This window comes from Tribolium madens, unplaced genomic scaffold (genome assembly GCF_015345945.1).
Source record: "Tribolium madens isolate multiple individuals breed KSU strain unplaced genomic scaffold, Tmad_KSU_1.1 Scaffold_3;HRSCAF=73;Tcas5.2_LG2, whole genome shotgun sequence".
NCBI classification, from domain to species: domain Eukaryota; kingdom Metazoa; phylum Arthropoda; class Insecta; order Coleoptera; family Tenebrionidae; genus Tribolium; species Tribolium madens.
Genome location: NW_025401006.1, coordinates 3,692,747 through 3,720,208, shown reverse-complemented (window position 1 = coordinate 3,720,208; position 27,462 = coordinate 3,692,747). Strand labels below are relative to the sequence as shown.

The following is a 27,462-nucleotide window of genomic DNA, read 5'->3' as shown; positions in this document are numbered from 1 at the left end:
ATTTATGAAATTAATTTTATTTTGCCCAATGAGGGATCAACGAAAAGTAAGTTCTCAATTAATTTCTAACATTAGCACCCAGTACGCTTATTATTGACAAATGAAAATTGGTCCTGGTTTATTTGATGCTAACGTAATTAATGAAGTAATAGGTACCATTTCAATTTATTTTATTGAATGATGTAAAAGTGTGTAGTTATTTCTGGAATTTTCGAATATTGTGGAATTTTCGAACCGGCCCGAGTTTTAATTTGTTTTTGCATTCTGCGATGAAAAACACACTAAATCAAACGCTACGAGAAAATCGAATCGGTAGAAGCCAGACAAGGAAATTTAAATTGCACTACGTGAAATGTCCTCGAACGACTGTTTTCACAGATCGCAAACTATGCCACGCGTAAAAATCCGCGAGACAAAATGCGTAGCAACACCACTTATCTTAAGAAGAAATTGCTTTCACTTTCGTTAGGCGTGACGACCTAGTTGCTTTTCACATTGACATTGATCTCAATACGAAGAAATGCGACTTATTAGATAATATGACTTTTATTAAACTTCAATAAATTAATTTATACTAAAACATAGCAGTCGACTTAGTGGTAGTATTTGGCTACGGGGGCAGCATAGGCCAAAGGAGCGGCTACTTTAGCTACAGGGGCGGCGTAAGCCAAGGGGGCGGCTACTTTAGCGATAGCTGGGGCAACAACAGCCTTAGCTACGAGGGGTTCTTTGTGGACAACAGCGTTGAATCCGTTGATGGGGTCAGCGGTGTATTCAACGGTACGGCGGGTGCCATCGGGGTCGGTGAGGGAGTAGCTGCCGTGGACAACATCACCATCACGGGTTTCTTGTTGGTTTTTGCTGTCTCCGGTTAAACCGTCTTGGATGTCGTATCCGTAGGAGTATTGTGGATGGGGGTCGTAATCGTCGCCGACAACAGTCTTGGCGACGGCGACGGGGGCAGCATGAGCCACAACTGGAGCATGAGCATAGGCCACAGGGGCGGCATAGCGGGCTACGGGGGCAGCGTAGCCTAAGGGGGCGGCGACGGGGGCACCAATGAGCCCAGCACGGGCAACGGCGATAACAGCGGTGAAGGCGACAAGCTGTAATCAATTGCAATTAAAAATAATTATAAAATTACTCTATTTAGCTACCTTGAATGCCATCTCGGTAACTGGTCTTGACAAATGATGCTTGAATTTTAACTTGATCGAGCTTTTATACTCGTAGTATGTTGTAACTAGAACACTTTTCGACCGGCACCGCCCTTGTTGAAGGTTACCATCTTTTATTGAACAGATATTTTTTTGTGTGTCCTCACGTGCTTTTTCGACAAGTATCGTAAAACACTCTCCACCTTGCGAATGTAATTCGTGTTCTAAATTAGGGCATTTTTTAATGGATCGAAAAGACGGGGTTTTGCGAGATTAGCTTGGAGATAATTTTCTCAAAGGACAAAGACAAATTGTAATAAAAACGCGAGTTTCAGAATATCTCATTTTTATATAAAATTCTGCACACAAATCCAACGCATACCCAGTCTCTACTTTTATAAAAAAAAAAGTTAGTCAGAAATTTTGTACAAAAAAGTTGATTTTCGTATTTTACGTAAAACACTGATGTATTTCGTTTTATTTTTTTCTAATTTTGATTTGCTTAAACAATTTTTTATATCAAAGCAAATCAATATGATTTGACATATTTTTAAATGTTATATCAAGATTTTTAATATTCAGATGATGTATATGCTTGCTTCAGTGTTGATCTTTCAGCAAATATAATATTAATATTACAGTGATGGACAATGAATTTCGTCCACCCAATTTCTGTGAATTCACAAAAATTCACTGTAGTCTGTACTTTATTGTCATGATAACTGACATTCAAATACGTATTGTCAAATTTAATCAAATTCCAACATGCCAGCAGTAAGTGCGTTTAAAATAAAATAAAAATTATCCCTCTGGTACAAGAAGGTATGTCTCAAAGACGTGTCTCCATATTTTTGGGCATACCAAGGACTACCATTTCAAAGGACAAAGGTTAAAAGTAGCAAGAATTATCGAGCATTCTGTCAACATGACAAACGTTAATCAAAATTCTGAAACAAGGTTAAGAAAACTTAAAGACTAATTTACACTTTTAATCTGTCAGGGAAATTGGGTGGACGAAATTCACTGTCCATCACTGTACTAAATGTTTGTATTTAAATCTCACTTATATTTTATTTAAATGTGTATGAATATTTAAAGAATACTCAAAGACAACTATCATACAATAATTTACAGTTATGTGTCATGTTAGTATCATATTTCACAATAAAATTTACAGAGGAATTCGGTAACATTATAAACACCTTTTTTGTTAAACACACTGAACTGTAACTGTTATTACGTATCACAAAATCTAATAATAAACTGTAGGTTTCAGCATTAGCTAAAACCGTTGTTATCTAAAAGTATTAATAATTTTATTGTCCCAATATTTTCATTTCACACATTGTTATAGAGCTACATTACATGAACTAATAATTATTATCCACGACAGATAAACCTGTGTTCACGAACAGCTGTAAATTAGAGATATTGTTATTATATCTATATAGTAATGACTATGCGTACTAACTGGACAAAGGACTAAAGTAATGGAAAATAAGGGTTAAAACATTCAGCCAACAACATTTAACCGAGATTTCAAAATTAGAATTTATATTTACTTTTTAAAAAACGGGGGCAATGAAAGTACAAAATCTAGATGAATTGTTTAAATAATCATAAAATATTTGCTTGCATGTTACACATTTTTTGTAAAATGAAATTTATTGTTCAACTGACATTTTTCAGTGCGTTGCCTACCAAAATTATGCAGTAATTAAAATGTGTAATGTACGGTCACAAATCATGCTTACAGTCTTGGTGTTTTCTCTAGGTTACTTTAATTATGAAATCATACAAATTTTATATTATATTTTATAGAAGATTATTTAATTTATTTATTTTTGTTTAATTTTAGGGTATTTTGGGGAAAAAAATGCGAGAATATATTTTCTTTTTTTACTTAAGAAATAAGAAAGGCTATGTACAGGAAAGAATAAGTTAAGTTGTATCTATCTTAGTGATGGATAAGAGCTGGGGCGGCGTAAGCCACAGGGGCGGCTACTTTAGCGACAGCTGGGGCAACGACGGCTTTGGCTACGAGAGGTTCTTTGTGGACAACAGCGTTGAATCCGTTAATGGGGTCAGCGGTGTATTCAACAGTACGTCTGGTGCCATCAGGGTCGGTGAGGGAGTAACTGCCGTGAACAACATCTCCATCACGAGATTCTTGTTGGTTTTTACTATCGCCGGTTAAACCGTCTTGGATATCGTATCCGTAGGAATATTGTGGATGAGGGTCGTAGTCGTCGGCGACAACAGTCTTGGCGACGGCGACGGGGGCAGCTTGAGCTAAAACTGGGGCGGCGTGAGCCACAACTGGAGCATGAGCATAGGCCACAGGGGCGGCATAGCGGGCTACGGGGGCAGCATGAGCATAAGCAAGAGGGGCTGCAACAGCAGGAGCACCGATGACACCAGCACGAGCAGCGGCGATCAAAGCAGCGAAAACTACGAACTGAAATGGGAAAATTATTCAATTGCATTTTCAAATCACTGGTTTCGATCCTACCTTAAATGCCATGGTGGAAGAGTTGAATGATGAGATTGGGTTGTTTGCGGGTTTTTATATTCAATTTGAACCGAAAAACCGGAGTATTGCCAAACATACGGACCGACCTTGTCTGGTATAACTTGTATCACCAAGTCACTTTCGTTTAGGTTGCAATTTGTCTATTAACATCTGATATTGTTTCGCTTAAAGAGGAACCTGATCGGGGGTATTTCGGTTACGATATCTGCTTGTTTTCATATTATTCTTTATTAAACTCAAATGTTTTAAAGAAGTGTTAAATATGGAAAAAATGTTATCTATTGTGTAAAAAATACACAACCTAGCACAAATTTGATTTTTCAACTAAACAATGTACTTAGTCGTTGTTATAAAGGGTCAAAATTTTATGACGCTCCGAACGGTTCGCCGAACATAAAAAAAGATACAGCCTTACATTGCACGATACATTACATGTTACATTACAGTAGTGTGTACCCGGCTTTTATACATAGAATAAAAATCTGACTAGATAATAATAATAATAAGTCAAAAGACCAGTCTTGAAGCACAAATTCAAATTTAAAAACGAGTGGCGTAGCTCGCTTGTCGTGTCCTAAACACGACGAAATACTTCTTATAAAACTAGTATCATAATATACTATTATCTGCGACTGTTAAATAATAATGTTGTTATAAGCGTATCCATATGGACACATAATTTTGTGTATAGTACACTCCGTGGAATATGATTTTATATCGCATGATCATGACCCTTTATATTCCACGAGTGGAATATAATATTATATTTCACGACTTCTCCCTGAGTGGCCTACTGTTTGAACACAATTTGACATTTTTATTATAACGTCAACTTTGTTAATACCAAAAATCGAAAATATTTTATAGTCGTAGATAGTATTCTACTAGCATATAATGACTATTTGTCACTAATCACTCAGGTGATTAAAAAACTCATCTACGACTCGTGAATATTAGCCATCATTATTTGCTTGTTGAATAATATACTATTTTTTAAAGAAAAATCAATTTAAAAAAATGTGTCAAGTAATAAAGAATAAATTAAATATCAACATTCTGCTGTTAGGAAACTAATAAAAGATTCGGTAAAAGCCATTGTGGTCTTATGATCTGTTTACGAGTTTTTCTTCTGAAATATCAAAAGAAAAGTCGAAGCGAAACTTGAGTTGCTGGAAATGTTATCAAACAAAAAGTGTACAATACCACCGTCATCTATCTTGTGATATTTGGTTCAACAAATTTTGAATTAAACATGTTATGGACTTATGGAAGTTTTTCTTGCAAAAACATGTTTTATTTATTATTACAGTCCAGACTGCAAGCGCAACAGCGACAATAGCACTAAATCCACACGTTACAACTTCAGGTTAACGATCTGTTGTAAATTGTTGATGTATTTACGATTTTCAATCCAACAGTTTTTACTACCACAGGTACTTCCAGGAAAAATCAATCAAATATTGTGACCAATAAATCACATTCAAGCTTTACAATTTTATTAAATAAATAAATAATTTACATTTATTACAAACTCAGTTCAGTGGTAGTAATGGCCTGGAGCGGCATAGCCAAATTTAGCTACTGGAGCAGCATAACCGATTTTAGCAATTGGGGCGGCATATTTGGCAACGGGGGCGGCGTAAGCGACGGGAGCGGCGACTTTGGCAACAACAGCCTTGGCGGCGAGAGGTTCACGATGGACGACGGCGTTGAATCCATTGATTGGATCGGCGGTGTATTCGACCGTACGTTTAGTGCCATCGGGGTCTACAAGAGAGTAACTTCCTTGCACTACATCACCATCACGCACTTCGTGTTGACTTTTACTGTCTCCAGTAAGACTGTCTTGGATGTCATATGCAAAATTGTATTGTGGATGCGGGTCGTAATCGTCCGCTACGACAGTCTTGGCGACGGCGACAGGGGCGGCAACTTTAGCGTAAGCAGGAGCAGCATATCCATGGTAGGGTGCACTGATGACTCCGGCACGGGCAACGGCCACGAGGGCGGCAAAAGCGAACAACTGAAATGCAATAATTAATTGTGAGAATGATGTTGGATTATTTTGTTTATACCTTGAAAGCCATATTAGTTTGAGTGTTGTTCATGTTATGGTTTTGGTATGGTGCTCAAGAGCCTTTTATACATAAGTTGGTCGGTACCTAATAATGGTGCAACTCTTTAGACACGCCCTTGCAAAGGCCATTCTATGTTGCAGACAATAACGTTGCGGTCCTTTCATTTGCCCGCGAGGGTAGCTGCCCAATTATTCAACGTTAGAATGATCTCACATTGTAATAATTCAACACCTATAACTAGATCCGGCACGTTTCTAGCACAAATTTAACTGAGAGACAGCTTAACCCCGGATTGTCTTAATTTCACCCCGAATCGATAGAAATTGCTGCGGTCCGTTAGTTTATCTACATTAGGAAGCCATTACAATGGACCATTACGTCCTGATAATATTCAATTTTCAGGAGGATGCCGCCAGGAATAGAACCGTAAAGTACTTTTTTTTCACCGGTAATTAGTTTTTTTACGGTTAATTTTTTTTTAATTTCGCCAAGTCCTGAATTATCACAAAGTAGACTAAAAAATTTGCGACATTTCCATTCTACATGGTCAAAGAAAGTGGACTAAATAAAACCCATCGACGTAATCGTCAAAGTTACTCATACAAAATGCGTCACTGAACTTGCCGTAGCATTTCTAGCATTTTTACTTTCATAATAACACCTTTCCTAATGCGACGAATAGAAATTATTCAACGTTGCACAAACGCTATAGATATTAGCATTGACTTGAATTGCTCACAGTGCCAATTTTTTTAATGTGCACCAAGTTTTAAACGTTTAATAATAAATTAGCTTTTACTAATGGGACGGTGTGCGTTGGGGTTCTGACATATCTCGGATTTCTCTCCGGAAAATTGACCGCTGTTGACACAAGCGATTCCACTAATGGAACAGCGACAACTTGTTTGACTAGCGGCAACTGAGCAAATTATTTTAACGAAGGGGTTGAACCCTTAGCTTTTCTTGCTGATTCTTTCACGTTCGACGTGATTGCCTCACGTTAGGTCAAGATCAAGGTATTGGGAGTTAATTGAGCGTTACAACTTTCAATCCTTTTTTATCAATCTCACCACAAAATAATTACGGAAAAAGAATCTGTCGCACAATTTTCAATTAGAGTCTAGGGTGACTGTTCGGGCGGTCCTCTGTACCTGCCACCCTTATAGGGTGGGGGTTGTAATACATTTTATCTGTATCTGACGAACAAGTGTACGAGCAACACGTATCCTAAAATATAAGTATTAGTTATAGCAAACAGTTTTTCATTATTATCAACATTTGGTCCTTCGAGCAAACAATTCAAGACAAAACGGGTACCCACCAAACAACGCGTCCCAACAGTGACAAACAATTAAAAGAGCCAAAAGCAGCGAAGAGAATTGAAGAAAAATTTACCCGGGATCGAATACTGTCATAACAACATGTTGACAAATTCTTCGACTATTCGCACTTACCCTTGCGACATTGACCGTAGTTTACGAGGACAGACAAATTAAATGAAATAAAATGGAAAATAGGTTATATTGAAAAGAGTCAAGAAAATGCTATAATTAAAAGACCTTAGAAGTTAAAGGGAATTTTGTCAAGTAATGACTTTGTGTACCTTTAGGACGATATATAAAAGTGAAATTGGAGGAATTTAACAAAAGGGCTTAAAAAAGAGTTACCTGTAAATGAAACGAGGTTTATGTGACGGGGAGACAAGAAAATTAGACATGGATTAGGTGTTAAAAGCAACAAGAGAATAATAGAGAAAATTGTACAAACCATTTATGTTAAAGGAAAGCGCTTACCTTATCAAAGATATTTATGCTAATTACGAAGGATTTAATAAAAGAGAATATTACGTCGTTGAAAGTAACGAGAAACGCTGGAGAACTTCGACATTTATTTTAAATTGGCGAAGGAAAATCTAAAATAGTGTTTTCTAATGTTTTTTTTTGTTTTTTGTAATAATGATAGAGAATTTTTGCTAGATCTAAGTTAAATCAATAATTAATAATGTAAAAAGCATTGTCCGTTAATCCCAAAGTGGACTTTAAGCAGTATATCAGCAAATTGTTATAGGTAATTTGTTGTTCGATCTGTGTCAATATTATCTTGTTTGCACGAGTAGTCAGGCTGTTGGAGTTTAAACCAGTTATTAACCCAATATCCCCAATCATGAACCTATTCATAGACCGGAAGTAAATTACCTAAATATACTTGCCGATTGTTTGATAATGATATTGTTTCCTGTATGTGAATGTAATGTGAATAATAACATATTATATTTTTTGTTTTTTTATTTATCGTAACCTAAATTACATTGTACAGGCATCAAGTCTTAGTCAAGGAACCTAATAGTAGTGGGCATTAACGTAAGGAACGTGGTAAGCGTTGTAGGCGTTGTAGGCATAGGGGTGAGCGTAAGCGCTGTACGCCACTGGGGTTCCGACGACATTGTGGGCCACGGGGGCGGAGTAGGCGACGTGGGACACTGGAGCGGAATAGGCAACGGTGTTAGCGACATTAGCAACAACCTCGTTGGAATGCACTACAGGAACTGATTTGACGACGGGAGTGGCAATAGCGTGGACAAGAGGACTTTTCTTGACGACAGCGTTGAATCCGTTGATAGGGTCGGCAGTGTAGTCTACAGTACGGCGAGTACCGTCAGGGTCGTTGAGGGAGTATTGTCCGTGGACGACATCTCCGCTGCGGCTTTCAACTTGGCTCTTTGAGTCACCGGTGATGGGGTCTTGGACATCGTAAGCGTAGGAGTACTGGGGGTTGGGGTCATACTCGCTGTCGACTACGGTCTTGACGACGGGAACGTGAGCATAGGACACAGGGGCGATGACTGAGGCCCTGGCGACGGCTACGAAAGCGGCAAGAACGAAAAGCTGCAAGAAATTTTTAATAAAATTTTGTAATTTGTAATTTACGCTTTGACACGCTAATTGAATGAATTTAATGGAGAGATGAAAGGTTGCAATTCGATAATATTGTGTCAGTTTCTCGTCAAATTTAATATTAATTTCGAGCAGAGTTGGCTTACCTTGAAAGCCATTGTGGAATGTTTCGTCTCAAGTGGACTTGGGTCGAATGATACCCAACACACCCGGTAGCTAGTTTATATAGGTCGGGCTAAGTGACTTCTTGCCGTTTTCCTACACGACGATTCTTCACCACGCCCATGGAAGGTCATCTACGTTAGGTTCACACCAAAAAAGTACCGGAAAAAAAAACTGATTTTCTTCGCATGAATAGTTCAGTCTCTTATTCACGCAGACAATACGAGATTGTTACAAACTTTTTTCCATTTTTGTTACCATAATAAAGAATTTTTTTGCTGGCAAAATGCAGACATCGATTATCGAAAACGAAAAGGAAACGGATATTCTCCCAATAAATCAAACTATCAATAAAGCGTTCCAAAAATATGAGCAAAAAACGTGATTCTGAATCGTGACATTGCGACTTATTAAATACAAAAGTAATAATTTAAAAAAAAATTATTTTAAGTAAATAAAATCATCATAGATAAATTTGCTTTTAATGTGACGAAATTTATGGAAAATAAATGATAATTTAATGGGACTAATTAACACCATACTTTTCGCAAACCCATTATGTATGCCTCATTAGTCATTATCAATAATTTATTTTATTTTGTTAATTTATGGTAAAAGTTACTTGCGGTAGATTTTTCAAAATTAAGTTTTCGTTATTGTTAATGTATTTGTAACAATTTGACTTGCAAATGATACATTTATTTTATTAGCATTTTAGTTATCGCCTGATTTTTCTGATTTTATTTTTATGCAAAGATGTTGTTTATGAATTAAAAATTTTCCAGAAAAGTTTCAACATACAAAATTTGTCTGAAAGAAACACAATTATTTTAGTTTTAGATTGCAATTAAAGTTGTAGTATAGTAGTACAAAAATAAGCTCTATATTATAATGACCGTCTAGTTGGCCCTGTCATATCTACTCCGTACATATAATGGTAACTCTTTTGTGAAGAAAGCTCTGATAAAATAATTGGTTCTTTGAGGAAATGAAAGAAAAATTCATTACGATCCAGAAAGTACACAGAGTGGAAAAATAATTAAAAGACGAACGCGAGTAATTGAAGTTTTCTTAATTTATTGCTACCAGACGACAGCTTGAAAAACAGGGTTGATAAACTATTCTAATTTATTTTTATCACTATCTAATAAAAGAGTTGACATTTTCAGATTGTTTATTTCGTTATAAAACTGTCACTTTGCGCATATACGATCTCGTTGCTTTAATTTCACTATCTAGTCAATCTAAACAAAGAAAATAGGTTTTTTTACGATTCTGCGGTTATAGTTTTGATATATGTAGTAAAGTTGTAGCCCCGAAGCTATATATGTCACACGATATTAGGTCTTACCAAGGAAGTTAACATTTATGAAGTCGATTTTTCATGTTGTTTTTATCCATACGAAAGCACTAAAGTACCGGTGTTTTTCGTTAATTTTACGGGGTGTAAATTATTCAACTTTAAAGTCTTTCCTTACATTGAGCAACAACACTCGCACGCCTGACATTAACTAAGGAAGCGAATATTTTATTTCATAATAATATAGAGTACAATAAAATTAGTATGCAGACACTTCATCCAATTACCAGTTCAATAGTCTTGTCGCCTATAAAAGCTCGCAACAATACATTTTCACTATCAGTTATCTATTATCACCCATCGTCATGACTTTGATGGTAAGTCTGTAGGTGTAATTTTAAAGTGACACTTGATTTATTTTATGTCACAATCGCAGTTCTTTATCTTCACGACTCTCATCGCTTTAGCCAGGGGTGGACTCATCGCGGCACCTGTCGCTCCTGTTGCTAAATTTGTCCCTAGTCCTTTATACTCGTTTGCATATGACGTGAAGGATTCGCTAACAGGTGATTTTAAAAGCCAAGTTGAAACTCGGAGTGGAGGAGTCGTTCGAGGACAATACAGTGTTATCGATCCTGATGGTACAAAACGCATTGTGGATTACACCGCCGATCCTATTCATGGTTTCAACGCTGTTGTCAGGAAAGCTCCTATCGTAAACGTGGTTCCTCCGGTAGTGGCCCCAGCTCCGGTTGTACCGGCACCGACCTTAGCCAGAGTCGCTCCGGTTATTCCCAGACCAGTATCATTTTTTTAAATGTTCCCTAAATATTTAAAAGCTGTTCAGTATTGTATTTATCTATTAAGTACCTATTGTCTGTGTTATTTTTATACAATAAAAAGATTATTTTAAAATATTCGTGGCTTTATATGTACATACATATACATAATTAATAATAGTTAATTATGTATTAATAATAATAATTAGGAGATTATGACATGAGGAAGCCCGAGGAATGAGGGCTTTTAAATTCCCGAGAGTCATAATCGCCAATTCAGCTAAAATTTGTGTCCGTGCAAATTTTAGTGTTGTGTAGAAAGTTAGCTCTTTTGATGTTGTTAAGGTTACTGTGCTTATTTAAAAAGCACATCATTTTTCGAAATAAACGTTTCTGAAGCAGAAAGCATTTATTAAAAAGACATTTTACAACAATTTGAAACTTCTCAGGGAAAACTGACTCCCCACAAATCAAAGGATTTGTATGTGAAAGAATATGACAAGTTTTGATACCATAGTTTGAATAATTAAATCAACCGTTGCTTGCCGGATTTTTGACAGATCTGTGCCATAAAAAACAATTTATGCCCTCATTTGGGGGCGTATTATTATTATTATTAACTAATATAGGTCCGTTTTTTTTATTATACCTATACGTGTGGATCAATTAATAATTCGAAAGACATACTTATGGCTATCTCTTTTCAACATTTGTAAACAACCGTGTTGCTCTGTCGCTACGTATTTGTGTAAGGTCGGTCACGCTATTTACCTCACTTTAACAAATGCGATTAAAGTAACACAGGGCTAGTGACGTATGTACATACGTCAAAAGTGTACCTTGCTGTCAAGTAGGACATTTGTAATTTCATTTTTAATGTGGAAAACTGTTTTCAGGCTAATATTTATACCCTCTACATTATCATAACATTCATAACAATCGTAATTCAAGCCCTATAAAAACCTAATGCCAGGGAGAAATTTTAATTTTTTTAACTTTAGTACCAAAAAGGTAGAAAGAGGTCAGGTCGTCTTTTTGATTCACACTTCCCCACCAGCAAATAATAAAAAAATAGACTTTACGTTTAGGTACACAAGAAATTTTAGATGTTTTAAATAAACACTTCATACATAAACTGAAGCACGTAATTAGTGCAAAATTATTTCAACATGGTATATAAACTAGGTAGGACTTAAATTTTTATACAAGTAACGTAAATAAAATAATATCTAGTTGTTGGGAAAGGAAGCTTGAAGAAACTACATTTTAAATCATTCAAGAAGCGTTGTTTATTTATTTTTCTAGTACATTAAGTCTAAATAAAATTCTGTTAATATTAATGATATTTTACAACCCAGGTTTGTAAGCTTTTATTTCACAATTATTATTTTTTTTAATAAATATAAAATACTCCTATCTACATAATACCTGTGCCAAAGCCATCGCCACCCTAGCAACGTTGCAATTGCGCATTTTGAGGTGAAATATGTCAAAAATATTTGATTTCTATGTAAAAAACTAATTTATGTTACAACTGAACCCGACTGATAAATTTTGAGCCAAGAAGCTCCATTCTTTCATACAGAAGAAACATCGTGAAAAGTGACAGCAATGGGGATGGCTGTGGCACGACATAAACATCACTTATTATCATCAAAGGGATAGAATGCCATCACATTTCGGAATAATACTATAGTGATTGTGCATACAAATCTAGCCAATTTTCACATTTACACAGAATGTTTTAGTTAAAAATTGATTTTAATCTTTCGAAATGTAAAAAGGAAAGGAATGCATTCGCCTTTCAGAATTTACCAACCTTCACCACAGAATTTCATTAATTTAACGTTTTGTTTATTTTTGAAGCGGTGTTGCAAGCTGCCAAACTGTACAAATTAAATTTACTTTAAATTTTTCACTAGACACACATTTCACAAAAATGCATTATTTCTAACTGTAAATTGTTGTGCACAATGGGCCTTAGATGCTTCAGTGCGCAACTCGCTTAAGCGGGCAGTTCCTGATTACAAAAAAATATATAAATTACAGCTTAGGTATATTAAACATAACAGTTTATTTGCGTGTTTTTGACGTGTAGTTATAACTTTTAACTATCCCAATCTTGGGTATCTTTAAAAATTTTCTCATAGTATTTCAACGCCTCAAACTTTTTTCCATTTATCCAACTTTTTATGTTTTATGATTTACGGGGACCCAATTGTGAACATTAAACTACCACCAACTTGACGCGAGTACTTTTTAATTTATAATTTTAAAACAATGGGTATTATCGAGCATTTCCAAGTCGAGCGTTTCCAAGATCAAAACAATAAAATATAATGGTTCAGTATTTTATTTAAACGATAAAAATATGTACATTAGGCAAATAACAATTTTATAGGCAGGCGAATTACTTAAAGGCAGCGTAGGCGAAAGGAGCTGCCACTCTCGCAAATCCAGCAGGATACGCGTAAGGAGCGGCAGCGATCGCAGGAGCGGCTAGTCGGGCATAAGCAGGAGCAGCAACGATTGGAGCGGCCAAAGGACCCGCCACCCTGGCTAAAGCAGGCGCAGCTGCAACTCTGGCAGCGACTACTGGAGCAGCAGGAGCTGCAGCTACTATCGGAGCAGCGGGAGCAACTCTCGCGGCTACAACAGGAGCAGCAGGAGCGACTCTTCCGGCTACGACAGGAGCTGCAGCTACTCTAGCTGCCACTACGGGAGCAGCTTTTGCAACAACAGGAGCTGCGACAACTTGGGCTAAGGGAGTCTTGCTCACAACGGCATTAAAACCGTTAATAGGGTCAGCGGTGTAGTCCACGACTCGTCGAGTGCCATCTGGTTCGACCAAACTGTATTGTCCTTGAACGATATCTCCGTTGCGACTTTCCACTTGACTCTTGGAGTCTCCAGTTAAGGCGTCTTGAACGTCGTAAGCGAAGGAGTATTGAGGATTAGGGTCGAATTCGGCCACACGAGCTGCAACTGCTACTGGAGCTACTGGTGCACCTACAACTCCGCCCCTGGCGACGGCAACGAAAGCTGCCAAGATGATGAACTGCACAGAAAAAAGTCCGTCAGTATTTTTATTGGAGTAAATGAGATTAACATCCTCGAAGGGGGATGATTCTACTCGGCAGCACTTTTTCACACTTGGCACTAATTTAATTACACATCCTAAAGCCCACGACACTTTGCACTTTTTGTTTACACATAAGACCTACCTTAATTGCCATGTCTTCTAATTTACGCTACAGAGGAAGATCGACTGATGTATTGACTTGAGTTGTGGGCGGTTTATATACTCAACACATTAAAATTTCACAACGTGTCAACTTCTATCTATGCATACTAACTATTTATTTGGTAACCTGGAATCATAGAACTTTCAAGGCACCACTTTATGTAGTATTTAAATGAACGATGTTTTCGTAGTAATTTATTATCTGCGTTCTTTGTTACAGTTGATTTTGCTCGTTCTGTTAACTCTTGCACTTGTTAGATATTTCTTTTGCCAGCTCCCAGTGTCTAAAAAGTTAATTAAATGTGATCTTAAACTTTCTTCTGGAAATTAAACAGCAAGTGAATTAATTGTTCCTCTAGTATTTTACGTAACAAAGTCTCAATGGTGTAAATATCATAGTCATACGCGGTCATCTACTGCACATAGTAACTTATATCTGTCTCCTGACGATTTATAGTCATTCTTAACTCAGGTAATTTATTTATCAGTAAAATGGGATATGTTCAGCATTGTAAGTTACGCTCGACGACGGCTCTTACTGGGGTAAAAAAGGAGTATTGCTTCCGCCACCCTTCACTAAAGTAATATCGTTTATCAACCCTTACCCTGTTTATTGACAGTTATGTTTGTTGTCCACAAATTTCTTTCGCAACACACATTATTGGCTAACTGATAGAAAACGCAGTTGCGTGACGAAGCTGCTTTGTATTCAGATTATTGGATGAAATCGCGTCCGGAATGAACAATTATCGAAGAAACCCCGAATTTATTACATAACAGAAGAGATGACGACGAAAAGATGACGGCGTTAAAAACAGATCTGGAACCAAAAAATGGATCGATTTACAGTCAGCTGGTGGTGATTGACCTCTTCAAACTATAATATCAAAGACATCAACTAAAAAGATTTGCATGACAAAAAGCTTCTTTTGGAATATGAATCCGGAAGAGATTCGTAATGTGACACACTGCAAGCAAATGGGGAAAATTTCATTAAACATTTTGAGGTTGCCCTACTTTACAGATTTACATCAAACCTTATTACTTTTTATGCATGTTGTAATTATAATACTATTGAATTAAGTCTATTATTTGAGAAATCTTCATGCGAAACACTAAATACATACTTTTGCACGGACTATTTTTAATTTACAATTAAGAGTATCTAGTGTTTCAAGATATTCAAATTCACCACAAATGTAGTTCTTGATTTTTCGCTTGTATCAATATTTTCATTTTTAAAATAAAATGAAAGGGTATTCCATAAAATAACACACTGTCAGAAAAGGTTTTTGTTTAATTAGGTACAACGAAGTATTTCAGAATGAACAGTTTCAACATCTTTTATAACGACTCAATAATATGAATACAACATGATATTTTCTTAATCAAATGATTAAAATATCGTAGAAGCTGGGTTGGATCTTAACCATGTTCTAATTTAATAATAATAGTTGACGGAAAATACATTTAAATATTTTATCATAAATTAATATAATTTATTTAGATAATAGCAGAGATTTGGGACTTGCGTAACTGGACGATATTTTGTGATAGAACCACATTTTTGTTGTGTCACTGGAACAGAATTATGGTTTAAATTAAAACAAAGCTAGTGGATTGTTTTGTCTATTACGAACTATTGACAAAGCAATAAATGAACAAATTTTACAAATAAATGAAATAATAATTATTTCATACCATTTGATAAATTGTGATGCATAAATTATTCTTCGACACTGTGAAAATTTACGGTTTTTCTCAAACAATTGTTTGGTATTTCTCAATACGAAACGTCAGATTATTTTGTTCAATTTAAAGCAATTTTATGTCTTGTTGAGTCTAATTCGAAAAATAAAATGTTGTATTCAACTCGTCTTCGCGTAAATCGGTTCATTTATTCCACCTCGTAGATGATAAACTACTCGTTAACACTCTAGGTTTAAAAATCCACTCGTGAAATAAAGCGTCCGATTTTACACTCAAACTCGTCGAATAATCATTTGAAAAAACACATACAATTAAAAATATAATAGAGAAAGTTTGAACTATCTTGTTTGCATTTATGAAGATTAAAATGTAAATTCTATGTCATGTGCATTAATTTGTTTTCTGTCATAACAATGTGCGAAATGTACCTGAAAGCACCTGTTAAACAGCATTTAACGTTGTCTCGAATATGTAATTTTATTTTGCAAGTCAATTTTAATTCAACTCACTCTAGACAACGCCTATTTTTACATTTAAATGTGAGAAAATTGAAATTTAAACTTAATGATTTGATTAGAATCCAGTTTTACCAAAACGTTTCATTGACTCTATCGAGTTACCTTGAGAAGAATCTATTTTACAACCGTCTATTCTAATTTATGAATATAGAGGTGTGGTCAGCAAAAAATACTCGGGATAAGCAGAACGATAGTCTTCACTGTCGTTTTCTTTTTAACTGTATTTTCGGCCCTAGGTACATTACTATTCTACACCTCTTTCCTCCTGAAGAAAGACAATTACTCAAGAACGTGTACCTTTAGAATTAATGAGAATTTTAAAGTGAAATATTCGATGTAGGTACAGACGGGCCACACCTTTGCTTTCTTACATTACCCGACATTGACATACTTAATTAAACACTTGCATTTTCATATCAAGTCTCGTGATCTAGTATTTCGATTTGTGTAACAATTTGGCACAAATGTTTTACTCCTATTAATTAAGTGGGAGTAATTTTTTTGTTGTGACAGATCATCAATTTGTTGGGGTAAAGGGTGCAATTTACTTTCTGAATTTACAGCTGACATTTATTCAATAAACCAATCACGAAATGCTATTGTTGAAAGATTTCGGAATATTAAAATATTCTCTGCTCTGGTGTAAAGATTTACAATATGATAATAAACTACAGTTGTATGGAAATAATGTGATTAGGGAAAATAAGCCAAGTGTGAAATAGTTAAGTTCACGACCATCTGTGAAGTTTTTGTTTATTCCCCAAGACCACAATAAGCGCCATTTGCCTGAAATTAGCTGTATCCAGATCTTGCATAAACTCTCGTTATTCTTATTAACGACGGTACAAAACACAAAAGACCTCCTAATGACTTTAATAGCTTCTTTGTTTTCAACGGAAAAATTAATTTTCTTGTTGTCTTATTACACAAAGAGGAAGCTTTTTGACAAAAACTTGTACAAACGTAACAGATTCTTAGCGAAATTGCTGTATTAACTTTCAAGACTAGTTCGAGGATTTTCAAATGAATATGCAAGAAATATTTCACCGACGCTCCATCTCAACAACACCAACAGTCGATAAAGAAAATTTCCCGGGAATTCCCGGGTTAGAATTTAATTAAATTATACGCCAAACACTTCCAATACCGGACAAAAGCTCTTCCCGGGTTACACACTTAATTACGATCTATTATACAGGTGCGATGGCCGGTTTTGTATTACAATTTAAACTTCACTAAGGCGTTGTATTTACTTCAAGCATGAAGGCGTTCAGAAATTTATTAGTTGTTGCAGGAACTCCATATATCACAAAAAAATATTTTGGGATAATTATCATTTCTAAAAGCGAAATAAATTACAACGTTTGTTGTCTATGACAAACGTGTTTTACATATTTGGTACTCTTGACTTTTTATTTCAAATGTATTTCGTTTATAAAAATTTCATTAACTCACTGCATATATGCGAGTTAATTAAAAAACAGCTTTGATATAAATTTACTAACAAAGAGTTTTCTTCTTTTGTAATATGTTCATATGTGGAATTTACATAAATAAATAAGTCTATGAAAATAATACATGTGATAGTTATTTTTTTTTATTTCAGGTTTTTGCCTTAGTGTGATGTTCATTATCATTTGTAAAGGCTGTTTGCTCCAACGAGTTCATTTAATTCAATGTAAAATCTCAATGCAATAGATTTACTAGTACTAGTAGCGGCAAATATGAATGAATATTGAATTAAATTAACGAAGGTCATCTAGACTGCATTTTGAATAATTACACACTCGTAATTGATTCATGCTGATAGATAGTACGTCACAGCTGAATAACTCTGCTTGTTGAAGTCGATTTATTTTCGTGTAGCAAGAATTTATTTCTTATATTGGTTAAGCTTCATCATCAATTTTCTAATCAAGATGTGACAATCCAATAAATCACACGTTTCGCTTTAATTAGTTGATGCAGTAAAATAGTTAATGAGAATTCTCTGGCGGTCTTTTTTCTTTTAATCCTTGTTAGATGAGTTTCGACTTTGAAGATTGCCAATCTCTACCAACACTAAAACTACTGCTTTGATTAGATTGACATCTAAAAACTTCTAATGACTTGGGATAATTATTACAAATAAAACGAAATTAAGACGGAGAGAACGTTTTATACTGGCGAGAGTGTGACAATAAATTTTCTTCTAGGTTCGATCGATCCAAAGTTAAAATCGCAAATTTGAATTAATTAATATGTATAAAAATTTAGAAATTGACAAAAACATAATTTAAATCGAATTAAGAAAGTCAGATAATGAACAGTAATGATTTTTTGAGTACAGACTTAATTTTTGTTGCGATTTTAAAATTTTTGGTTAATGACTTTGACTTTGAAAACTGAAGAAATATTTTGGTGTTGTGTAACAAGGAAAATTTATTGTGCCGTTTTCCAACGTTATATTCCTATTTATCGACTTGTTCGACGTGTGATTTTTCACATATCAAAGATGAAATCACTGAATTCTTTACAAGAATCGAGCAGATCTAGCAGCGTTATTACACTTTTTCGTTCTCCCGACGCCTTTGATATGTCGTAGACATTTTTTGTGAAAATTGTCTCTTATATGTGGGAAAAAAGGAAATTTTATTTCGATTAATGTTGCTGGATGGAAATTTTTGAAAACATAATTTGTTACCTAATCTTTGCCAATTTATGTGCATAATTCAATTCATCAATTCATCGGTGCTACAAATTAATCGAGCTTGTTTGCATGTGTCCCACCCAAAAAGACGAAACTCGAGCCAACATTGTTTCTGTCCTCCTACAAAAGGTCAAGATTTAATCTAATTCCACCGAAATTATACAACCACATGGGCGTTGATAAGGGTGGCAACATTTAAATGGTGACAGATTCTAGCAATCTTTCACTCTTTGGTTCAATTGGAAGGAGTGATGTCGCTAAGCGTGATGCCCATGTTTACGAGCAACATTAATTGGGGATTCCGAAAAAATAACTTTATTTTAAACGTCAAAACCAATTTAGAACAACGTTTTATATGTAGATCATGGCCTTGAACTATAAGAAGTGTGCTCATATATTTTTTTATTCATGAAAACGTTCATTTACATTATATCCACGTATGTGGGAAATAAACAAAGTCATTAATAATTTAGATCGCGTAGGAAAAAATATTAATTTAAACTTTATTCATTTAATTAAAAACCCTTTAATAGCCTCTTTTTAGCTGCGAAAGAGGTAGTGAAGTTTTTACATGAGCGTAAAATATTAATTGCCGATGCGATTTATTATAGTCTCATTTTTTTTTCTTTTATAAACAAGCTGATTAATCAAGGAAGCTTTTACTTTCGTCAATTATAATAACCCCTAAGTGGCTGTTTTAAATTGGGCTGAGAAATGGTTAGTCAAGATTTTCCGGAGATTTACCACCGTAAGGCTAATTTATCTTATAGCCCGGAAACACGTCAGTATATTATTATCAAATTCCTTAGGTTACTTATTACGGTAATAAATTTATTTTGTTCACGCGATGACAACCCTCCATCAATACAAGATTTAGTTCAAAAACGGCATTTTTGTAGACCGATCTCGTTTAAATTTTAAAATAATGTTATGGGGTTGTGGTTTAAATCGACAAACAATTATTTTTAAATACAACAGATTATCCACGTGCGGATTACCTAAGTTTTATTTAGAGGATAACACAACACTTATTGATAACCATGAAATAATTACCCTTTAGGTTGGCCGAGTTAATTAGTACGTAACTTTAGTTCATACTTGCTGTTAATGCCTCATGTCAAAGCAGACTGATCAAAGATCACAGGAGCGTTAATGTTGGAGCTCTTGTTTGTACAAGAGAAGAGCACATTTTGTGCTAATTAACCTAAATGTTACTTTTAGAAAAAGAATAGAACTGATAAACCGGGGTTTAGTTCAATAAAGCAAATCACGGGGTGAATGAAAATTTGAATTTTTAAAATATCCTGGGACATCAGGTCATAAATCCTAGTTTTTCTGCACATGACTTTGCAATAAAGTACTTTATTGTAACGAATTCGTATTATAATTTACAATGTTTTGAAATAAATGGGATGATAAACCTGCCAACAGGGTCTTCTTTCCTTACCCTCTATTACAAATTTAACGCTTCTGGCCAGTTTATGTACTCAAACGTAACATGAAATTTACATAATTCTATATAATTTTGAACAAACTGCAATGAAAACGTAATGCGTTTTTCATCTCACGTACAAAAATACTAAAAGCAAGAAGGTGAATTTTAACGTATGATGAGATAGTGTTATCAATTTTCAAGTTACTAAAAATTTTAATTTGTTGGTGGCTCGAACCCCAACTGATAATTCACTATTTACCCTCATCAATAACAGTCAGTTGGGTTTATTACCATATTCGCCTACATAATAAGCAAGAATAAAGTCATAATTCAAAATTTCCCCCACGAAGGCGAGAATTAATTTGGCGTTTTTTTTTTCAGGGTGGTACGACAATTCCCAACGTGCCTCACGGCCAGTCCGCCAGCAGGGAAAATTTATCGTACATTCAGGTAAATGAAGCGTTTCAGTATAAAAACTTCCAAACTTCTCGGAACAATTCGTTTAGGGTACTTTACTTGTTGAAATACGTGTGGTAGTGAATAATTCATCGATTAAGTGCCTCATAACAATTAATTTTATTTAGACTCGATTACGAAAAAGCTTTTCTTTCGCGCCGATTTTCTTAAATTATGTTCACGAGAGCGAAAATCAATACTTTGTAGACTTTCTAGATGGCAGCAGGAGACCGACTGTTTTATTTCGCACCTAAACTCAGCAGCGCTCTGTTTTCGGACTCTTAGTGGTGGGTTAACAGATTCGCTGTTAGATGTCGCTCGGAATATTTTCACTTTCTTGATTCTTTTGACTCCGGATCCTTATGCACCCGGAGTCACATATGAAGTAAAATGAAAACAAACAGTACCAAACGTGTTTTATTTTAAACTGGAGATGGAGTAAGATACGAGTCTAAAACAAGGGTTCAAGCACCCTCGCATGTTTGTCCTCCGGTAAGGGTAATAAACATATATCCTCGGTGACGATTCCGGTCTTGTTTCCTTGACAACCGTAGCTGCGCGAGGTCAAGACGCATGACAACGACGCCGATTTTAAGCTTCTAGTAGTGCTTTGAACCGGGCATGCCTACTACGAACGTAAATAATGTATTTTACCTGAAGTAATAATAATTTTCCGGACGATTGTAACTATAATGTGTTAAACGTGATTCGGTTTTTTATTTGACACACGTTTTCAATGATTTGGAGCACAAATTTATAATAAGCGCGACGAAAGAACGATATTATACTCTAAGCAATTCATATCCATGAAAAGGTGTTATATATAGGTATATTCTAATCTTAACGAGATTAAGCTGTAAACAGGTCGTAACAGCGTGTAATAGCAAAGAGATAGGAACAGAATTAATTTATAAAATTTTAGCGAAGATCAAAGAAACTGTAAGATACGCGAATGGCGTGCTAAAAACGAAATTAACTTAAACTGCACTTGAGTTCTTTGTTCTAGTTGACAGTTTTTTAAAATTAAAATCAACGGTTTGTAACAAATTTTACTTTTGCATACAGCATAATAAAAGTAAAATAAAATTTTTTGATAACGATTTTTGAGGGATTATGAGACGTATCTAACTGAAACATCATTTATTTATAACTTGAATATATTATTTAATTCCTAATAGTCCAAAAACACTAATTTAAACTGGTTCAATAGAATTGATAAATATTACAATATTCTCTTGAACTGAAAATCCCAATAAATTAATCTTTCAAAATAAAATTTCCTAAATGCATGGTGGCATGGTAAGTTTAAAAATAATTTTATTGTTGTTTAATAGATTTCTGAGGTGATTAATTGAAATGTTTTAGCGGTGAGTAAGATTATAACATCTGGTGTGTTCAATGTTTTATCTTAAATGTGGCTAATTTAAAACAAATATTTAAAAAAAAGTTTTTGCAAACATAAATATTCATTTGGCTTTTAAAAACTTTTTTTTCAAACACAAACAAACCTATTAGACTTTTAATTCCAGAAATTACAGTCTACAAAAATTCACGATATTTGGTATTCGTTTTGTTTATTTTCAATCCTGTTTAGAAAAGTCTTTCAGCGATCCAGTTTAAATTTTTCATCGACTCATAACAGTTGATTTCAGTATTTTCATAACCTTTTGCTCTTTCGATTTGACTCGAACCTGTGTCAATTAAAAATAGATTTTTGAAAACAGCTTTTTATCAGTGTTATTAAAATGCAGTTACACAATATGAAATAATGTTATAATAAAAATAAATAAACCTGTTCAATTTCCTTGGCCCGAGTTATACTCAAGAAAATCATTAAGGTTTCCTCAAACCGGTATACATTTTCTCAAGTACTTGAAGTCTTTTTACTGGTCTATATGTTCCGAGTACTGATGAAGCGTGTTCTAAATTTGATTGCGGGCGTCTGAAGCCTCCTTACCTGAATATTTCTACGCCGAAGCCGCGTTAGTAGTCGTCGCGGCGCGCTTGTCATGAAAACGCCGCAGTTTCGTTCTTTGAATAATAAAAATTTATTAAAAGTACACTTCTTTTCATACTCCGGTTCAGTTTGTAATTGAACGGAAATTGCTGAAATAAAATTCCGGAAATAGACGATTTCTCAACCAAACTATCATGATTGATTGGGTGTCAATAGTGCGGCATTCGAGACGTCGGTTTTCAAATTATATGTATGGTGTACCCAATAAAGTTCGAAGAAAAAGGAGAGCCGTTAAGAAACCTGTTATCGGAAACGGCAATTCCAATAGTGCTCCACACAGTTCCAACTGTTCCTGCTGTTGGAGCGACAGAGTTGAGGTAATGGAACGAAAAATGCGAATTGTTTTCGCTGCTAAGCTCTCAGCTTTTAGAGGTTTCAGCCGGGAACTAGCAGTTATCTACACACACCTGCTTCGAGTTTTAATTAAATGTCTCTCTAATTTGTAGCAAAGCTATTCACTGATTAAAATTTGATATAAAAATAAGATTAATAAAAGGGATAAAAGTAATTTTGTTCAGTTAATTCTAGATTCCATTAGTGAAATATTCTTTTACCTTGAGAGAAAATAAAGTAAAACAGTTTGTAGTGGATTTTCACTGAACGATATTTCACACAAAACAGGCATTACGCCAATTCATTTCTACATTTTTAGAAATTTTAATGCTCACATTTTACCGCATATTTTTCATTACAGTTTTAACTATATACTCAAATACTTGAGCATAAAACACATACGTGTCTGACAGTTCTGTATAGTCTGGTGAATTTAAACAGACGTTTGTGAAGTTGCATGCCTTCAGAGAAATCACATCTTATAATATTCAGGCAAATAGACATTAACATAACACTTGCTCTACAATAGCAGATTCAGTTTCTGTTTTACTCACACTATGTGTTCGCTTCCATTGAATAAACTAAATGCCACTCAAGACTGACGCATTTTGATCCAAAATAACACTACAAAAGCTCCTTGTCTGTGTTGTGTTAACGTATTATAGACGATATGAATTGTGGAATTTCTAAATATAACAAAACAATTCACTAATTGCATTAGGTACGACCAAAAATTTCTAGTCTTATGATTTCAAAGTTTTCAAACGAATAATTGGGTCTCGTGTCCTTTTATATAAAATAATTATTTAATTAAAAGTGCATTTAAGGAGCTGTTACGAGTTAATTAATTTTACATCTAAACGCACGTTTTAAAAAAAATGTGAAGCAAAATTATGTATTTTGTTGCAGAAATCCCGTTACGCAGAGGAGGAAATGCCGCCCCCGCCTTCGCCTCCATTGCTCCGTGAGACCGTGATCCACGACAATGTATCTCGCCAAGGATCTTTGGAACGAGGTGGCCGCAGGAAAAGCTCAATAGACAGAGATCAAATCATCAAAGAAACACACAAGCCGGTAAGTCAAGTTTATGATTACACAAACGAGACGGGTTGCCCTTTGATGGACTAGCTTTAGTCCTTTTAAATAAACTCTTTAAAAGTTCAAACGTTTGCGCAAAACCGATGGAATTTTCTTTTCCTAAAAAAAAAAGAAAAAACCTTTCCAATCAGTGTTTTCATAGGATGCGGTTACTTTAAATTAACTTTGTAGCGAGTTGTAAATCATTCGTCGATATCGATGTGAAGAATCATTTGGAAAGCTCCGAAAAAGTAATCGTGCAATTTATTTTAATTGACGTTTATGAATTGGCAATCGGCCATTTGATATGTTTTGGTTAGAGGGAAGAGTTTTACTGCATTTTAATCACAGGTAATGTAATTGTTAACGAGGACGTGACACAGGTGGTACACACCTGGCCGGATTTTTCGCAAAAGGAAGTTTGAATAGTGAAGAAATATTAAATATAAAAATGTATGCACACACAAGGTGGTTCATAACTCACGCTCTAGAGCGCCAACCAAATGCCAACCAAGCAAGATAAGATACCAAGAACATGGTAAAAATGTTTAAAAAATTCAGAAAATTCATAATTATATCATAATTATGTATAGTAAAGCTACAAAAAGAGGGTCAATAAAATTCCATATAAAGCTAAACATAGTTACAATTCAAGATTCAGCTCCTTTGTTTTCTCTTCTAATAACCTACAGCAAAAAATCATGTATGTACCTAAAATTATTTTTCTAACAGAAAAAGTGCAAAACTTAAGCCTTATAATTTTGAAATTTTTATAGATACTTAGAATTTTTTTAACATTTTATCCATGATCTTGGTATCTTATCTTACTTGGCATTTTTTGAGTTCTGAACTATCCTGTACGGTTTGACATTTTTTCAGTACTGTTTCATTTGAAATTAGTGATATTTAAACAAAAAATCTATAAGGTTAAAGAACTCTACTCGAATAAAAAATAACTCTTGAACAGAATTTTAGATGGAGAAACAGTTAACAAAGACTTGATATTTTTATCAAAAGTTATGGAAACTAACATCTCTCATTATTATATTCTACACTGGAAGATTGTTTAGAGTTTATATTTGATACATAAATAATGTTATTTTAATTTAAATAAACTTAATAATTGTTGATTGAATAAAGGTCTAGACCATACGGAATGGTGAGTGTGAGATGAGATTCCGCACGGCGTACGAAATTTTCTCACATCTCAACATTCCGTGTGGTCAAGAATAGGACCCTTAGTCAATTTTAAGCAGCTTAATCGAGCAATGTTGTGTATAAAGCTCAAAGCACGATGCATATGTCTAAAAATCAAAAACACGTAGTAGCAACGAAAAATTAATTAACTTATTTACACCCTTTTTGGTGGATCAATGTAAAAATTTATTAGGTGTTAAAAGGACTAACCAGGATACAAGGGTATGGATGAGACTGGGGTTTTCTACCAAATATTTAATCGCATCAAACGGTTCGCCATTAATTTTTCAGTTTAACAAATACGTAATTCGTTGACGATTCTTCATTCATTTTTCTTCTGGGATACCTATTTTAGGTTTATTTTAATATTTTGTTGGTCGGGGCTATACCATTAAAAAACTACTTAAATATTAATAAAGCTTGTATAAAACGGAAATGAAAACAAATTAACTCTTTAAATTATAAGTTAGGTCCTTCTAGTGTTCGGATTATCAAACTGAAAAAGTGCTGCAGTTTTTAACAAGAAATAGTAACAGTTATTCACCTGCATAGATTTATGAATGAAGTTTTAAATAAATAGGTCGATTTAAAAATACCTGATTTAAAAAAGTATTTGCATTAATTGTCAAATCCAGTAATTCTGTTTTTATGTCACTGTGAACAATGGTTGTTGTGGTATAAACCATGTAGTAACCCGAATTCTATTTAAAGTAGACCTAAATTATTTATCGCTGTAATTGACGTGTTGTCAAGTGTTGATTTATTATTATTACTAATTAATATTATTGTTAACAATCTGGTTCACTATTGGATGATTTTCATTAGCAAAGCTTGATGAATTGCTTTGCGGCAATTAATAAATATTAATGATTCTTTCGAGCAATTTAATTAAATTAATATTTAGTCACAATGTTAATATTGGCACGATGCCACTTATGCTACATTGAGTTATAAAATTATTAACGCATTATTCTGTTTATGTAGCAAAGAATAAACGTAAACTAACTACTTAAAGTTATTCCAAAATATTTGTCAGATGCAATAACTAAATATTTAAGAGAAAATTGTTTAGGTTAGTGAAAATTTCTAATGCGTCTGGCAGCGAAACTATAGCTCTAATAATCTGAATGTTGGTAAATTTTGTAAGATAAATTGAAACTCAATTATGCATCTGTACCTGAATGCTATTGAACTGCAAAATTTCAAATTCCATTTGTGGTTGTAATACCACACAAATTCTGTCATTGTTTAATTCTGGACAATGTTCACAAATCTACGTCACTGAAAATTGATGAATCAGAAAAACAAACATTTTCACTATTACCAATGAACACATTAAATGAAATAAACGGCTTGCGATTACAAAGGCACGTGTTTATCTTATTTTTTGTAAATTGTTCGAACGGATAAAAATATTGGATATTTCAGTTTTGTGAATCACGACGTTTTAAAAGCCTTTACTTTATTAAACAGTATTACAAATTATAAACATTTACTAAAATATTATACCGAGGAAATATATTAAGGTTATTCTGCTCGACCAGAAAGCTGGAATCCCGCCTAAAGAAGAACACCGCTTGTAGTTGTATCTCTTTAAAAATTGATTTTCATTCTATGATAAAGCTCGGTTCCGGTTTACACTGACCGTCCCGGACTATTATCCATATAGAGGTGGTGATGGCATCTGCAGGGCTATAAATTTAGTAGGTGATAACAGAATCAGTAGTGTGGGTTTTCGTTAGTTGCGACATCTACTGGAGGTACAACTGAGGTTGCGCGGTGGTTAAAAGCGCTCCGGTTCGATGTTGGTAGTGCTAAACCGCGATGTGTCAGAAGAACCGGTGAACGAGCTTATAAAAATTTTCACACATTTGTTACTAACA

At 34.5% G+C, this 27,462-nt stretch overlaps 6 protein-coding genes across 14 annotated transcripts in view; 2 read left to right on the top strand and 4 right to left on the bottom strand.

Moving 5' to 3' along the window:
* LOC123007161 (disks large 1 tumor suppressor protein) overlaps nucleotides 1-27,462 on the top strand; it is a 189,827-nt gene that overhangs the window by 111,390 nt on the left and 50,975 nt on the right. For 8 of the 9 annotated variants that reach the window (XM_044402267.1, XM_044402269.1, XM_044402264.1 and 5 more), the window contains exons 4-5: nucleotides 20,881-20,949; nucleotides 24,215-24,379. In XM_044402267.1, coding sequence (XP_044258202.1) covers nucleotides 20,881-20,949; nucleotides 24,215-24,379 — 234 coding nt within the window. Of the gene's footprint in view, nucleotides 1-20,880; nucleotides 20,950-22,968; nucleotides 23,290-24,214; nucleotides 24,380-27,462 lie in introns of those variants that run through there. The other variant, XM_044402270.1, reaches the window with a different exon arrangement.
* On the bottom strand, nucleotides 531-3,696 carry LOC123007174 (cuticle protein-like). Its single transcript, XM_044402291.1, has 3 exons — nucleotides 3,670-3,696; nucleotides 3,133-3,615; nucleotides 531-1,106 (listed from the first exon to the last, which is right to left on the bottom strand). The coding sequence occupies exons 1-3, from the start codon at nucleotides 3,679-3,681 to the stop codon at nucleotides 594-596; spliced, it is 1,008 nt and encodes a 335-aa protein (XP_044258226.1). The 5' UTR covers nucleotides 3,682-3,696; the 3' UTR covers nucleotides 531-593.
* On the bottom strand, nucleotides 5,165-5,831 carry LOC123007170 (larval cuticle protein A2B-like). Its single transcript, XM_044402288.1, has 2 exons — nucleotides 5,766-5,831; nucleotides 5,165-5,713 (listed from the first exon to the last, which is right to left on the bottom strand). The coding sequence occupies exons 1-2, from the start codon at nucleotides 5,796-5,798 to the stop codon at nucleotides 5,228-5,230; spliced, it is 519 nt and encodes a 172-aa protein (XP_044258223.1). The 5' UTR covers nucleotides 5,799-5,831; the 3' UTR covers nucleotides 5,165-5,227.
* Nucleotides 8,039-8,957, bottom strand: LOC123007169 (larval cuticle protein A2B-like). Its single transcript, XM_044402287.1, has 2 exons — nucleotides 8,809-8,957; nucleotides 8,039-8,653 (listed from the first exon to the last, which is right to left on the bottom strand). The coding sequence occupies exons 1-2, from the start codon at nucleotides 8,818-8,820 to the stop codon at nucleotides 8,108-8,110; spliced, it is 558 nt and encodes a 185-aa protein (XP_044258222.1). The 5' UTR covers nucleotides 8,821-8,957; the 3' UTR covers nucleotides 8,039-8,107.
* Nucleotides 10,477-11,041, top strand: LOC123007171 (larval cuticle protein A2B-like). Its single transcript, XM_044402289.1, has 2 exons — nucleotides 10,477-10,501; nucleotides 10,561-11,041. Exons 1-2 carry the CDS (start codon nucleotides 10,490-10,492, stop codon nucleotides 10,939-10,941), a joined length of 393 nt encoding a protein of 130 aa, XP_044258224.1. The 5' UTR covers nucleotides 10,477-10,489; the 3' UTR covers nucleotides 10,942-11,041.
* Nucleotides 13,239-14,287, bottom strand: LOC123007168 (cuticle protein 21-like). The gene is made up of 2 exons (XM_044402286.1): nucleotides 14,128-14,287; nucleotides 13,239-13,961 (listed from the first exon to the last, which is right to left on the bottom strand). The coding sequence occupies exons 1-2, from the start codon at nucleotides 14,137-14,139 to the stop codon at nucleotides 13,314-13,316; spliced, it is 660 nt and encodes a 219-aa protein (XP_044258221.1). The 5' UTR covers nucleotides 14,140-14,287; the 3' UTR covers nucleotides 13,239-13,313.